The sequence below is a fragment of the Medicago sativa genome, chromosome 1 (assembly GCF_051527215.1).
Source record: "Medicago sativa cultivar Bolivia chromosome 1, Bolivia_mono, whole genome shotgun sequence".
In the NCBI taxonomy this organism is placed as follows: domain Eukaryota; kingdom Viridiplantae; phylum Streptophyta; class Magnoliopsida; order Fabales; family Fabaceae; genus Medicago; species Medicago sativa.
This window is the reverse complement of record NC_140749.1, coordinates 88,022,008-88,038,622: the sequence shown is the minus strand read 5'-3', so window position 1 is coordinate 88,038,622 and position 16,615 is coordinate 88,022,008. Positions and strand designations below refer to the sequence as shown.

At 33.8% G+C, this 16,615-nt stretch overlaps 1 protein-coding gene and 1 long non-coding RNA gene across 2 annotated transcripts; both read left to right on the top strand.

Moving 5' to 3' along the window:
- Positions 1-2,004: 2,004 nt before the first annotated feature.
- Positions 2,005-3,182, top strand: LOC146958747 (uncharacterized). Its single transcript, XR_015024722.1, has 3 exons — positions 2,005-2,320; positions 2,802-2,859; positions 2,958-3,182. It is a non-coding gene; the product is annotated as an uncharacterized LOC146958747 (long non-coding RNA).
- Positions 3,183-4,401: 1,219 nt separating this feature from the next.
- LOC146958746 (uncharacterized) lies at positions 4,402-5,676 on the top strand (the record flags this gene model as incomplete). Its single annotated transcript, XM_085752542.1, has 4 exons — positions 4,402-4,476; positions 4,571-4,647; positions 4,739-4,832; positions 5,461-5,676. Coding segments are annotated over 4 exons (327 nt in total), but the record flags the coding sequence as incomplete, so codon positions are not given.
- Between the last annotated feature and the right edge of the window lie 10,939 nt (positions 5,677-16,615).

Below are 16,615 nucleotides of genomic sequence, written 5' to 3'. Positions count from 1 at the left end.
ATTCTCAAGGGTTTTGCTTACTTTTTTCCCTTCCCAAGAAAAAATGAGATATCACCGGTTTAAAAGGTTCAAACATAATCAATGTTTGACATCCGAAAACCAAGATAAAACAACTTGTTAAAAGACACCACCAAAGGGTGGTTTGTAACAAAACCCATATATATATATATATAGAGAGGATGTATAGTATGAGAATGACTATCTTATATGAGAATGATGAGAATGATCCTGAACCATTTGATGAAAAATAAATGGTTAAGATTAAAAAGTCACATATATACCTCATCTTATTACATCAATTATCATAAACTCATTTCCCTTTTCATCTTCTTCCCACATCACTCCCACAAATATGATTTAAACCATTTGACACTCCCATAAATATGATTTAAATAAACCCTTTGATTTAAACAATTCACACGAGTGAATGACTATCTTATATAATCAGAGACTCACAAATTATTTTTTCAGTATATAACAGTGATTACAAGATGTAATTATCACATTCCTTAAAAAAAAAAATGTAACTATCACATACTATAATTTATATTAAAAAAGGAATCTTGTATTTTTACAAAAAACAAAGAAAAAAAAAGAACGAGAGTCTGAGATTGAGATTGGGAGTGATGATTTAAACCTTCAGGTGAGAGAGAAAGAACCTAGGAAGTTTATAATGTAAAATCCTAGGATTGAATCTCTAATTTAAATCATATTTATGGGAGTAATGATTGTGGGAAGAAGAAGATGAAAAGGGAAATGAGTTTATGAGAATTGATCTAATAAGGTGAGGTACATATGTGACTTTTTAATCTTAACCATTTATTTTTAATCCAATGGTTCAGAATCATTCTCATCATTCTCATATAAGATAGTCATTCTCATATTATACATCCTCTATATATATATATATATATATATATATATATATATATATATATATATATATATATATATATATATATATATATATATATATATATATAGTTAGGATCCGCACCAGGTGTTAACGGATTCGTTGACACCAAATCTTAAGCGTTAATTTCTTTTAATCTAAAGGTCAATAATTATTCATCAAAATTTTAATGTGGGCATTCTGTATACCATATCTCCTTTCCTAAAAATCCTTTTGTTTCCTAAACGAGATCATCTTCTTCACAATGATACATCCTGCACCATATATTACCATACAAAAGAAGAAATGTTTCACGGTTTTTAAATTGTTTTACGTTTGTTTATCCTTCACACGAAACAAGCACTAGCTAGCATGTAATTTTTTTAACATAAACCTTATATCTGATTTTGATACATCGTGTTCCACAAAATTAACATAACCTTGTATCTGATTTTGATACATCGTGTTATAAAACGGGCATCTGCATCTTTATTTTTCGTGTGTGAATTTAGGGGTATTGTCGATAGGTTTGATTCAATGGGTAGGATTGCATGTATGAGAATTGATTTTAGTATTCCAACCATCATTGAATAATTAAAATACTCTCAATAAAATTTATAGAAAAAGGAACGATTCTTAAATAAATGGTGGCAATTACTTTACTTTACTGCATCTGCATCTTCATTCTTCGTTTGTGAACTTGAAACTTTATAATTTAAATCAATCAATCAATCAAATGTATAATTTAAATCAATTTGCGTTTGCAGCCAATTATGTTGGATTAATTATTTAATTAATCCATTATGGATCGACAATAATCAACTATTATAAGTTAATGTCATAATATAAATTATGGTCTATTGTGTTAAGCACTAATTAGTTGATGAATATGTGTGATTGAGCTATTCTTTCTAAATTGACCGTGATGGGTTGGACCATTTAGCTAAGCCCAATGAGAGGTCCCTGCCCTCAGCCGTTTAGCTATTTAAACGTCATCCCATCAGACGGTTAATCATTCTGAACATTCTGGTGCTAAACGGAATGAGGGTAGTCATCCCTCCCAAAGTATTCAATAAGACAATAAATACATGCATCTATTCCCAATAAACATCACTCCCACCACTCACGATTCTTCCTTTCTTCCTCTAAATTTTTGCCTCTACATTTGTATCAATCAATATGGTTATATCCTCAAATACGTCCTCATTGATTATTCATCACAAGTGGATCTAGAAAACTGTATCAGGATGAAGATAACCAAATTCATTGTTGCTGGTGATCCAAAGCCATCGATGTTGTCTCTCACTCCGACTTCGAAGCTTCCGCTGTCTGCAAAAACATTGCCGCTTCTCACCGGAAGGGCAAGAACATGCATCAACTTTCTCTCTGTCTCTCTCTCCAATTCATCCATCAAGAATTTAATCTACAGTAAGAATTTAGGGGAGTTTTGTTTTTTATTTTTGTTCACAATTCCAATTTCTTTTATGGTTATCAAAAAGATTTTGTGATTTTTTCTAGGGTTCTCTTTCATGGTTTACCTCCCTGTTTCATCATCCCTTATTTTCATTCATTTTTAATCCTTATTTATAATCTTTTTTTTTTTTTTTTGTAAAGAGAGTTGCTACAACATAGCATATTGCTTAAGAAGGAGGTTCGATTAGGTTCAATAAGATTTTGTTTGTTTATTCATTATTCAGATTGTTTTTTAGTTGTGTAGATACTTTCTTCCCTAAATGATCAATTTTGGATTGCTAAAGTTTCTAAACATCTCATCCTTTTAAAATGGAATTTAGATACACTATAGAAAATGTCTCTACATGGGATTTTTCTAATTTGATTTGTTTAATTAGATTATTCATTAGCAACCCCAAATTGTTTGATTATTTTTGTTTTGTTTTCTTTTCTTTAGGCATTATGAAGGTTACTAATTTGATCAGAAGTATGATAAAACTAATCTAATATATTAGGTAATCTCTATTTTTCATTAGACTTTTTAGTTTTTTGTTTTTGTTTTTATGAATAATGTTGTTTCATTGAGTTTTCAATTGTTCTGTTGTTATAGCAGGTAAACATAAAGGCACAATTGGGGGAAAGAAGAAAATTATAGATTATGAATCTTGGTTCGGATCATGAATCTTGGGAAAGTGAGCAGTCATATACAAGAACTCATATTTTGCTCCAGTCCCCTTTCAAATTAGTAATATTTCCACAGTTTGCATATTTTCTTATGTAACTTTAGATTGGCATTTTATCTGCGTATAACTTGGTAATTTTCAAATATCCAATTTTTCAAATAATTTATCTGTCCACAATTTTATTTGTTCAAGTAATTTTCAAATATCCAATTTTGCGAGATTCAGACCAGCTACTACAAGAAAAAGTGCAATTAGCCAGGAAACTATGCCAGGAGCAACAACTCCTGGCAAATTTGCCAGGAGCAATGCCAGGGATGCCCCTGGGAAAATGACGTGGGACCCGATTCTCATGAAACAGGGGTTTGCTCCTCACAAATTGAAATAACCCCTGGCAAAATGTAAAGTGGGAAAATTGAAATTTAAATGGAGACAAGAGCACATGGAAGTGGCAGTAAGTTGCAGGGGATTTGTTTACTTTTCACTCTCTTATTTACATTTGGAAGGAGGAGAATATCATCATAACAATATAACATAACTTTGTTGTGTTTTCTTTCTCTCTTTCTCATCAATCTCGCCGAATACTGACCCAACCAATAAGAACCTCTCAATCAACCATGGTTGAAACCAGACGTGGTTCTTCTTCCTCCAAACGCCCTCTATCTTCTTCTCCTCCAGACGTGGTTCATTTTTATTTTTCTATTGAAGCAACCACACACCACACGTTTATCTCTCCCACAATCCAATTACACACTTCTCTCTAACTTCTCTCTAACCTAATTTTTCTCCTCCTCTCATATTCCAGACTCATACGATTTCACACCACCACAATCCATTGGAGTCTCTTTTTCCCTATGACTGCAACTCGCGATTCCATGTTTCATCTTCTCCTCTTTCCTTCAACTCGCGATCTGCAACTCAGCTATTCTCTCTGTGATTTCGTGTATTATCTTGTCCAATCTTTCTTCAACTCGCGAGTCTCTACACACAGTAAGGTAATGGACCTTGATTTTAGGGTTTTCTGAAATTTTCAATTTGAATCTTAGGATTTAGGGTTCGATTAGTTAATTAGTTGTGAGATATTGTGATTTAGGGTTCAATTAGTTAATTAGTTTGTGTGAGATATTGAAATTTTGTTGTTGAACAGGTACGGTGGATGGTGGAAAAGCGTACTAAAATGGCGGAGGCTTAGACGCAATAATAATATAACCAAATTGCAGCGTGCATCAGACACTGATAGCATCCATATCTCTAAACAAGAACAGCAATGCCTATAACAATTGAAAGCTCAATTGTTTCCCCAGTACTTGGTAACATTGTTTTCTTCATCATTAGATTAAAAAAAATTGATTATATCATACATTACACTACAATTCATATGACCCTTATCTTCTTTTCTCGCAGACTAAACCGAATAAATTCTTGTCATCTGCAATAAGTATCACTAGAAAGGTATAACGAATGCTTCAGAAACGAATTTCATATATAATTGAGTTTCATATTTTTTCGCTTTGGAAAAATTGAATTATTCTGTTTTAAATCGCAGACAAGTTGTATCTCCTGCAAAGTTGTCGGGTCGAAATTGAGTCCGAATGTTGGTGGAGGTTCTGTTGAGAAGGATAGGTAGGTTATTGATTTGTTTTCTTTTTGTAATTTTTCTTCTAATGTGTGTTTGGTTGTGTGAATAATCTGTTTTATGTGGAATGTAGAAAAGGGAAGAAGAAAAAGGGGGTAAGATAGAACATCACTTATGGCAAAGAAGAGATTCAGCTCAGTCTGGCCAAAAGGCACTCACTCTTGTTAGAACTGTATGTTCACCTACCCTTTTTTTTCGTTTTTCTTCACAATCTTATTTAGATTAGAGATGAAATGTAGATGAGCACAATCTTATTTCATCTACATTTCATCTCTAATCTAAATAAGATTAGAGATGGAATGTTCATCTACATTTCATCATACTGTATGTTCACACTTTTTTTTCGTTTTTCTTCACAATCTTATTAGAGATGGAATGTTTTTGAGTTAGATTAGAGATGGATCATACTAACTGGACTAAAGTGTGTGTAAATCTTTGACGAGTCTTTCACTCCAAGCCGTGGAGCCTGTACAAGGCCATACACGACTCTATTTGATTTTCATATAACAGTTTAGTTTATGAATCAAAAGTCTTGTGCTTAGACTTGTAGACCTACTATTTAATATAACCATTCAAGAAAGCATTATTATCATCAATGTGATGAATAGGCCAGTGAAAGGCGACACGAATAGAGTGAAATCAGAATAGTAATTGTTTCACAGCAGAGAAAGTAAAAAATTATCGCAACCTAGAATTTGATTAAAACCCTTTTGAACCGGCCTGGTTTCGTACTTGTTTATGGATTTATCTGCATTTTCTGACTTAAATTACCGACTTGTAACCAATGGAAAATCTTTTAGCAGGTAAAGGCCACTGAAGTCCATCTATCATTAGCTATTAAAGCATCAAACCTAGATTTCATAGCTGCATTATGGTGCTAAAAGATTAAGGCTTGCTTGATAGAGGTAGGTTCCGATGTAGTAATAAAAGTGTAGGATATGTGGTATAACTATACTAGAATTTGATATGGTCTGCATAGGATGAATGGCTTTTTCTAAAGGAGTTATAGGTGGTGAAGGAGATGATTCGTGAGTAGAAGAATCTTCCGTGAACAAAGCCAATGAATTAGATGGCTGAGGACACTCAAGACTTGATTGAGAGGGAGGAATTTGTGAGGAAGATGGACCTGAGAGACAGCTGGTTTGGCCAAGTTGATAAGTATGGGATAATTACGCCTAAAGTGATAGAAACAGCTTTAGGTCTAAACTTGCCCCCAATATGTTTGAAGAGCCCTTTTTTTACTGTTTTATCTTAGTTCAGCAGATGAATTAACCAATGATAACATGATTAAAAAAATTCTGATACATGCAAATATACAAATAAATGTGTCTTGAGGTATATGCTAAATTATTATATGTATAATTGATCATGATTATGTTATACTAGTTTGTCTTTTATGAATGTTCAAGTCTATGATAGTATGCTCTACCATGTTTTACTTTCTTTGATATGTTATGCTGATGTATGTTTTCCTAGGGGAGTACATTGTTTCAGTACTATCAAGATTCAGGATACTACACCACTCTACCATGTTTTACTTTCTTTGATATGTTATGCTGATGTATGTTTTCCTAGGGGAGTACATTGTTTCAGTACTATCAAGATTCAGGATACTACACCACATTAATAATATTTGCAGTTCTAATTTTTTTTTTTTGAGTTTTACTTGAACTCAACATTAAATTTTCACCCTTTTCTCCACACTTTTCATGTTATACTTTTGCTTGCAATTTTCACCTAATGGGTTAAAATTGATTCTTTGGATGCACAAATGATTTTCTAAAACATAGCATTTGGCCAAATGTTTAATTATTTTTCGGAAAAAAAAAATTAAAACGTTTTTTAAAATTATTTTAATTATTAAATTTTAATATTTTAATTTTTTAAACAAATAAAAAACATTTTTTTAAAAAAAAATTCGTACATAATTTGCCAGGGGTTAACCCCTCGCAATGTCCCTGGCATGTTTTGAAGATGACTGATGTGATGTCTGCAAAAGCCTGCATTGACCAGAATGTGTCATAAAAGCCTGCAATCATGCAGAAACAATTTGCCAGGGGTTGTGCCAGGGCCTATGCCAGGAGCGCATTTTGCCAGGAGCTAAACCCCTGGCAGGACAATTTGCGATGAGCAGATTTGCTGGTGATTCTGCTCCTGGCAAAACCCTGGCAAACGTCCAATTGCCAAGGCTTTTAGCATTTTACCAGGGCTTCTGCCCCTGGCAAAATGCAACATTTCTTGATTTCACTAAGATGTTGGAGGCTGCAAAGTTTTTAAGTCACTTGATTTCAGTTGTAGTTTTCTCTCTGTTGAAATTCTTGATTCAATTCGAAGACTCACTTCATGTAATTCACCCTTTTGAATGGAAAATCATTCACATGTGACATTCCCCTTACAAATTAATAATTTGTCCACAATTTAGGTTTCAAGGAAACTTATTTTAATACAAAAGCTTTGAGTTTAACTATGCCTTTATATAGCAGTGGTTTCAAATACTAATGCTTAATATTTATTACTACAACCAACGAATTCTGTATGTAGGTTTTTATTGTAAATGAGACATTTTGATGAATTGGCTTAGGATAAACAAGTTGTACAATGAGATGGAAACAATACAAGTTAACAGTTTGATCATTTCTTCTTATTTATGTAATATGCAATTTTTTTTTATTCTAATAATAAATAGGGGAAATTTTGACCATTTAATACTTTGCATCAAGTGAACCTATTTTTTACAGTATAATAGCCTTAATCTTTGCATTTTATATGGGTGAGGTTTCTTGCCATGTTGTAATAATAAGATGAGCTTTTAAAAGTTTCAGCCGTTAAATCAAATTGCATAAACTGTACTCAACACTGGAAGCTTAAGGTGGCAATGATTTCTAAGATATAGTAACACTGGAGCTTTTTTTTTCCATTTCTTCTTATTTCTGTAAAATTTAATTTAAGGTACATTCATATCCCCTAAAAGTTTTAAAAGAGTACATTTGTTCTATATCTATCCTAATTCACCAACAAATTGAATTGTTATCTTTTAATCTATATCTATTTATGGACCGTCCTATTTATACATCATTATGGCAGTAACACGGGTACTAGGATGTGCGATGGAGGTTGTCCGGTTGCACTATTTCTACATCAATATGGCTGCAACACAGGTACTATGATTCGCGATTGAGGCTGTCCAGTTGCGGACAGATAATTTCAACGGTATATTCTTCAAATCTGCCGCATCACTATCACCTGTTGAGCTTAGTAAGTGATGCTGCTATGGAGCCATATCTTGCAATTATGGGAAGGTTCATGTGAAAATACATCAACTATATCAATAATACTTTCATGTGGTTATTAATTAGTATCTTATGCCTGCATGTATCTTTCTATCTCAGGAGGTAATTTTAAATTTGAAGTTTGAAATGGAAAGATTTGGTTGAGAAACTACTATTGTATAACTTGAATTTGTTGTCCAATTTCTATCAGTTTTTGTACTCACTAAATTTGCAAAGTTGTTTGGAGTTTATTTATGACAGTTGGGCAAGCTTATTGGAGCATTGCTCATGAATTCTTTTACTACTTTCCTCTTTAAGAACATTATCCATGTATATAAAAAAAACATTCTGAAGCATTTAAAAACACATACATAAGTGGTTTCAAATGCTTAACTGCGTTTGAACATGAAGAATGGCTACAAGAGTGCAAGTACTCTAATATGGTTTTCAATGCATTGTAAATGAATTGCAGGCATGACTTGAATGGTCTAAAGAAAATCAGGTTATTAGCATTTAGATTTCAGATTTTTGTTGAAAATAATGTTTAATTGTTCGATGCAGTTTTGGGCAGGGAGTTCTAGGATTATAAAAGTTCTTTTATGTAATTAGCAGCAAAACAGGGCATGAGATGTGTTGGGTTTATCTCTAACTGTTATGGTCATGGGGCTCTGCCATTATTCCTTAAGCATCAAATTCTTTTGATTTGGATTGGTTGATACTGATAATGGATTGTTGTGTTTTTATTTTCAAAGAATATCAATTTATTGTTACGGTGTTACCTACTTACCTTCATCTGCAGTCACACTCTACACTCAAATTAATGTTAACTTTTAACTTCTTTTATGATATGCATCGTGTTGAGACCAAAAAATTCCAGAAATCATTGATTCAATTATGAGTTTGGGTGCTTGAGTATGAGTTTATTTTAAGGTCTTTTCCTAATTTGATTTGTATAGACAACACTAGCTAAATCTTCAACAATTGGTTAAAATGGTGAGTGGTTGATGGTTTTATGCATCACTACATGCTGCAACATGGATATTAGGATATGTCTCATGCTTACAAGAACATGGGACTGAAGTTGAAAAAGCCATAGAGCAATTAGGGAAATCAGTTTAGTCTCACTCTTAAATCAGATTTTGATTTCACCATCTATGAATTATTTTGTGCATTTCTCTATAGAATATTTATCTATGTTTTCTTGAACTATTTTTGCTAATAGTAAACTTAATGAATGGTTTCTGTATAGAATATTTATCTATGTTTTCATGCAGCTTTGTGTTGTGCACTACAGGTTTTCTGGCTCTGTGCAGCTGCCGTTTTGTTTTGCATGGTTAAAGTTCAGGTTCGCTTTATGAATCATTGATGAGGTTACTTTTTGGTTGTGCTGCAGATTTGTTTGGCATTCGTTTTTTAGTCGACATTATGGTCTTATTTTTAGGTGTTAGCATCTTTTTTTGTACCTATCAGCCGTATGCAGGTCTGTTGGCCTATTGCTGTTTTGTGTATTCTTTGTACCTACCAGCTGTATACGGGTTTGTAAGAATTCTAAGCTCACTGCATTCGACAGTGCAATAATAGTTGACGGTTAAATCCTGAAAAGCTATGATCAATTGTATAAACACCACGATTTATGAACTGCTTTTTACTGTGGTATTAATCAATGTTGAATCACCGCTATTTTTAAGCAACTTTGCGGTTTTGTGATAGAGTTGATTTCAACTGTCATTATAATATGATCTACACATGTAACTTTGATGTTTATGAGTACTGCATCTTATGATTATCAACCAAGAAACACGGATAGTGTTCATTTCAACCGTAAATATAATGTGATCTACGCAATAATAGTTGACGGCTATGCATTGTAACTCAATGATCAATTCTAGAAACACCGCGATCATGGAACTGCTTTTTATTGTGCTATTAATCAACGTAGAATCACCGCTATTTAGAAAGATAATTTCAAGCAACTTTGCTTTTTGTGACTGTTGATTTCAACCGTCATTATAATATGATACACGCAATAAACTTTGTATTTTACGACTTCTACAGCTTATGATCAATTGTAAGAAACATTGTGATTTAGTCACTGCTCTATATCGTGGTCTTACTCAGTGTAGACTCACCGCTATTTAGAGCGAAATTTACCAGTCGTGTTATTCAATGTGAAAAAAACCGATATATACGATGTGATTTATATATATGATATTCTTCTATGTATTATAACCGCTACAATCGATTACATTTTAACTGTGTTGTTCATCAAGTTAAACTCATGCTACTTAAGATTTTCCTTATATAGTGCTATTCTAAGATTCATGATATTGAAGGTATTCAGGAACTAATTTTATAATTGTTACTGCTCTTCAAGTTAAAATCAGTTATTAATGTAGCATTTGTTCTTACTGTTTCAGAAGTCAAGGTAACTTCACAGCTACTAAGTAACATTTCTTGAATTTGTTGTGATTATTCAATTGCTATTGACACTTAATTGCTCAAATTTTATACTGTTTTAATATTTAGTTTAAAATCACCGCCATTTTTTTTTCTTCGTATTTTAACAAAAACTGAAATTCATCTTTACATAAACTGTTTGATATATAGGTCTTTATCCAGAAGGGCTTAGGCTTAATTTACGAAATCTTAATGCTATTAAATTATGGAATTCTTCCGCATGTGCAAAAACACCAAAACTGCTCTATATAATGAACATTTTTTTTTTCTTTATCGAAATTTACACAATAAGTTATAACAACCCCAAATATGATGACATTAAAATTAGGCTTAATTGATCTGCCGGTCCCTTAACTTATTTCTTTTATTCAATTTGGTCTCATAAGTCTTAACTTTGTCAAACACGTCCCTTAACTTATTTATTTTATTCAATTTGGTCCAATTTTGATAATTTTAATCCCCTAAAAAAAGAGACCGTTGGATTATGGATGTCTATCAGATTTTACAATGTATCAGCAACACCTAATTTATTTACTTTCTTCTTCTTCCATCATCTTCATCTTCATTCATCCTTCAATCATCTTCATAAAATAAAATAAAAAAATCCAGATTCAATTCCAAATCACACTCCTCCAATTCCAATCTCTGCAATTCCAGTCTATCAGATTCATCAATTCCAAATTGCATTCAATCTCAAGATCTTGCCGAAACCCTTTAATTCCCTCGTCGGTGAAATAGCCCGAAGCAATTTGAATGAACATTGGCTTCTGAACCGTCTCATAGTTGGCTGGAGGAGGAAAACAAACAAATCGAGCAAGAGGAGGAATGGGAAGAAGTATTTGTTGCCATTGTTTGTGCAAAAAAACTGGATCATTTATCTGAAAATCCAGTTAACCATTTTTGAAAAAAAAACATTTTATCTAGACCCAAAACTGACCCGGTCCATTCATTGAAAAAAACAGTAAACCCGTATCCAATTAAAAAAACCAAATTCAACTACCCCTTCTCTGTTTCTCCGTATCCATTTTCACGAACTCTGCAACAATGGCAACAGAGAGAGAAACGGATACGGCAACGCAATGACGGTGGTGGAGATTAGAGACAACAGCCGCAACGGTGAAGACGACAACCGCTGTGACGCAAGCAACGGCAACGCAATACCTTCATAAGCTAAGAATCAATTGAATTCAATTCCATCTTCAAAAAAATCAACTCAATTTCAATTTCTATCTTCAACAAAATCAACTCAATTTCAATTTCCAACAACAAAATTCTCTTTCATCTCTCTAAACTGGAATAGCAGCAAATTAGAGAGACTTCATCCTTGATTTCATCTCCCTCTTCGCCAAAGAAATTGTTGTCGGTGGAGGCTTGTTGGGGTTTCTTCGATTTCAGTGTTGAGAAATAAAGCCATAAAGGATTGGTTTTTAGGGTTTTTCTTTGGGGTTATTTTGTTGACGAGTTTCAGATTGGGAAAAGAGGATGTGAAATTTTGGGTTGAGAAGTTTAGGACTTGTTCTCGTTGCACAAATTGCATTGAAGAATAGAAATAGAAAGAAAATGGAGAGTATCAATTTGAGAGCATGGTTATCTTGTTTTTTTTTTTGAACACTTGTTTGATTCAATTCAATCACTGTTAAAAGATTGTTTTCTATAATTGTTGATTCTTGTATACTCCACTATGTATAATGAAATGATGATGATTTGATTTTTTGTGTTTGATTTTTTGAACCTGTGACAGATTTTTTATTGTTTTGAAAAGAATGGATTTTTCTTCTTTTGATTTTGGGATGGTTATGGTGGAGTGATTGGAGGGTGTTGATGATGATAGATGAAGATGACAATGATGGTGGTGTAGTGATTAAATAGTAGGTTTAAATTTTTTTCTTGGGTTTTATTGATGAATATTGATGAAGGATGAATGTAGATGAAGATGAGGGAAGAAGAAGAAGAAAGTAAATAAATTAGGTGTTGGTGATACACCATACAATCTGATAGACCTTCGTAATCCAACGGTCTCTTTTTTTAGGGGATTAAAATTATCAAAATTGGACCAAATTGAATAAAATAAATAAGTTAAGGGACGTATTTGACAAAGTTAAGACTTATGTGACCAAATTGAATAAAAGAAATAAGTTAAGGGACCGGCAGATCAATTAAGCCTTAAAATTATAAGTTATAATTGTGCTATTAAACTTCGCTTTTGTCTATTACGTTTACATTATTTTCTATTTATTTGAATGTTTTTTTTTTGAGGGATTCTATTTGAATGTTTGTTACTTATAACGTGTATTATTATTTTTAGGAAAATGCTAACAAGTGCCCTAAGGGCATTGTTTAAGCATCTAAAAGTAGCAATTTTTGCATTGGAAATTGTACGGTTATGACTTTAAAAAGTGTTTGACTTGTATTTTCAAGACATAGTTTCTTTTTTTGGGTTCCTTAAACAATGCCCTTAGGGCACTTGTTAGCAAGACCCTTATTTTTAACATTGTTTTTGGAACCAAAAAATTATTAATTTGCAACGTAATAGCATGTTTTGTTTGCAATCGATATGACCCGTGCGGCAGCACGGGTGCAAGGTCTAGTTTAAATCCTACTACATACGATCCATATGCACTTGTGCATCAATTGGCTGCTTGTTGTAAATTTCTTTTCTAAAGCCAAATCCTATTTGGAATCGTATTCATAAGGATTAGGTTTTTCAAACATTTTTCCATTTAATATAAATCCAATTTTCTGGACAATTATTCATATGTTATTTGTATAATTTGAAGGTGAGAAAAACACAAGAAGGGGGGTTGAATTGTGTTTTAGAAAAATTCTTCGTTTCTCCTAAAAACTGAACACACTGATCAGAAGCTAAGCGAGACAGCTTCTGAAGTGATAATCAGAATCTAAATGCAGCGGAATAAAACAGAGAGAGAGAAGAAGAACGACACAAAGCAATTATACTGGTTCCTTCCACAATCCGGAAGTAGTCCAGTCCCCCTTGCACTTCCAAGGAGATTTCACTATGAGTAATATCTGATTACAAATGCTCAAGCACACAAGCAAGAGACTTCCAATGCTCAAGCACACAAGCAAGAGACTTCCTTTGCTCAAGAACACAATCAAGAGACTTCCTGCTCAAGCACAACTGCAAGAGACTTCCTAACTAAACAAAATTACACAGAAAATTGTTTAAGGTTGAACACTTGATATACAATCAGAGGTGCTCACAATACAAATCAGATACAGACTCAATGGACTTAAGAATTTCTAAGATATGACTTTGAGACACAGAAATTCTAAGTGAATGCAGAACAATTTCAGCAGAGGTTTGGTACTTGTGAAAAAATCTTGTGAGTCTTTCGTTCAGCGTTCTTGCATTACCAATTCTCTAGGTCTTCACTCCTTTATATAGAGGTGTGAAAGAGACGTTGTGAAATTGCCAGCACACCAAAGAGTCGTTGTTGAAGCTTGATCTTTCACCAATGATCTTTTGCCTGATTTGGTTGTTGTCCTATGAAGAACAAATTTGAAATCCATTCCTTATCCAAAGGAACATCTATGCAGGCGAAACCGTATTCTGGAGCTGTTTTCTTGTCCTGTAGCGCGGACACAAAACAGAGTAGTGGAGAACGTGGTTGTACAATTCGTACAAAGTACAATGTCAACGCTTTCGTCCAAATTGCAAGCACACGCCTTCAAACACCTTTGAAATGACCGTTGCAAATTCCACTAATCCTTTGTTTGTGTTTTCGAATCCAATAGACAGCTTTTGCATTGATAATACTTCAATTCTTGATTCTTTGCAAATCCAGTTGAAATTCAGCTTCTGGTGAAATGGCTTCTGATGAGGCAGCTTCTGATGATGCAGCTTCTGATGGATGACTTCTGCAGCTTCTGATGATGCAGCTTCTGATGATATGACTTCTGAACTTCTTGTCTTCAGGAGCACTATTCCAACTTCAGAAGCGACTTAACTTCAGAAGCACTATCCTTACTTCAGAAGCGACTTAACTTCAGGAGCGCTTTTTCTCTTCAGTAGCAAGTTGCCTTCAGGAGCGTCCAAGCTTCAAATTTTTGTTAATTCCTTAGCTCTTTATTTGCTCATTCAGAACCAATGATGATGTAACTTTGTAATTATGGTCCTGTACACTTGAACAAATATTAGCTAGTCCAATTTACAATTTTTAATACCTTGTTATCATCAAAACTCTTTAAGGTTCATTGTTAAACACATTTTGTTCCAACAATCTCCCCCTTTTTGATGATGACAAACAAAAGTATTTAAAATTGATCAATTGTTGTTAATCTAATTAACAAGTTGACTTTGGGGTTCTGAGGTTTGTAAGCTCAGAATCTGAGGTTTGTAAGCTCAAACTCCCCCTGAGTCTGATAGTCTTTAAGGTGAGGTTTGTAAGCTCCCCCTAAGTTCTATCCAGGTTAATTAAATTCATTTTTCGCGCAATAACATTATCAGAGCTTTAAAACAAAATTGAATCATTGAAAGAATTAACTTATAGATAAGAAGAATGGTTCAATTAATTTTACTTGAATTTTGATACTCCTTCGTTCGTTCATAGCTTATACCAATAAGGTAAGAATGATAGAAGTTTTTCAAAAATTTCAAATGCCATTAATGGGGCTCAGAGCCTTTAAATACTTGTCACATATACTCCCCCTTTTGTCATTATCAAAAAAAATGAAATATATATATAAGCATAAAAGACAAAAAGATATGAGAAGAACTCAAACATGAGAGAGTATAATAGGAAATTAACTAAATAAATCAGAGCAGAGTATATGAACATGAATATCAGTTGTCAGAAGCAGCTAAACAGTCAGAATCAGTAAGCATTCAGAAGCAAGAGAAATAAGACAAGATGGTTTCAGAAGCAAGGACTAAGAAATTTTAAAACAAACAACAAACAAAAAGAAAAACACAAGGGTGTGCAACTAAGGGTTGGTTTGTTGTTGTTTCTTCATCTCTTCCATTTCTTCAATCTTCTTCTGCAACAGTTCTTCAAGTTGTTGTTGCCTCTGAAGAAGAGCTTGTTCCCTTTCTCTAGCTTCTTGCTGCTGCTGTGCCATCTGTTTCTTCAGAAGCTTACACAACCTTGCTTCTCTGGTCAAGTAATCCGTTTCAAAGAAGAAAGGCTGGTTTGCCAGGAGCAGTGTAGAACTTCTTACTCTAAGACTCTGATTCACTTGCTCCATTAGCCTTCTGACTGAAGCTTGCTTGACTCTGATGCATTTAGCCTTGATTTCTTCGATAAGCTCAGCTGCCCGGTTCTGAAGAGATGCCCAGGAGTCTTCATATGCACCTGTGAGATCAATCGTCCTTCTTTGATCCACCAAATTATGCATCTGACTTAGAATTGTCAGAAGCTCAGAATTAATATATCCAGATTCCAGGATGTTTGTGGGTGGATGTTCAAGGGTTTCAAGATCAGAATCACTGATTTCTAAATCTTGAATAGGGTTAGGAACTGGAATGGTAAGGAGTGTTTGTGTGTTTGAAGATGAAGGCTGGTTTGAAACAATGTGTGTGGTGGAGGTTGAGGCTTGAACGTTGACTAGAGAGATGTCAACATCCATGGGAGTTGGTTCTGGAGAGTGTTCAGGTAAAGGTTGAAATTCAGTTTCAGTTGGTGGTTGTTGTGGTGAAGTTGTTGTTTGATTGTTGAGTTGGGGGTCAATGGTAGCTGTTGGTGATTGTGGGGGTGTTGTGGGTTTATGTGGTTCAGGTGTTTGTTGATGGGGGTTTTCTGAAACAACATTTTCAGAAGCAGCTGCTTCTGGAGTTGTTTCAGAGGCTTTTTCTGAAGTGAACTCAACATTTTCTGGAGGAATCATGTTGAGAGGTTGAATGTTAAGGGGTTGAGGGTTAAGGCGAAAGATAGTATCAATGACTCTGTCTCTCTGCTCAGCTAGTTCAGCCAACTTCTCATTAATTATGTGACCAACTGGTTCATAAGTAGTTGACTGAGAGGGCTTTTTGTTGGTTTTGGTTGATGTTGATTGGCTTTTTACTGGTTTTTGAAAAAGTTGAGCTAAGGGTATATCATCATCAGAAATATCAGAATCTGATAATGATTTGGATGCGGAATCTGATGATATATTAATTACCTTCTCTGGTTCAGGATCAGAATCCTCTTTAGCAAACTCACTGGTCATCTGCAACAGTTGCTTGGCTTCTGAAACTACAGACTCTTGTAGCTCAGCAGCAATTTCTAAAACT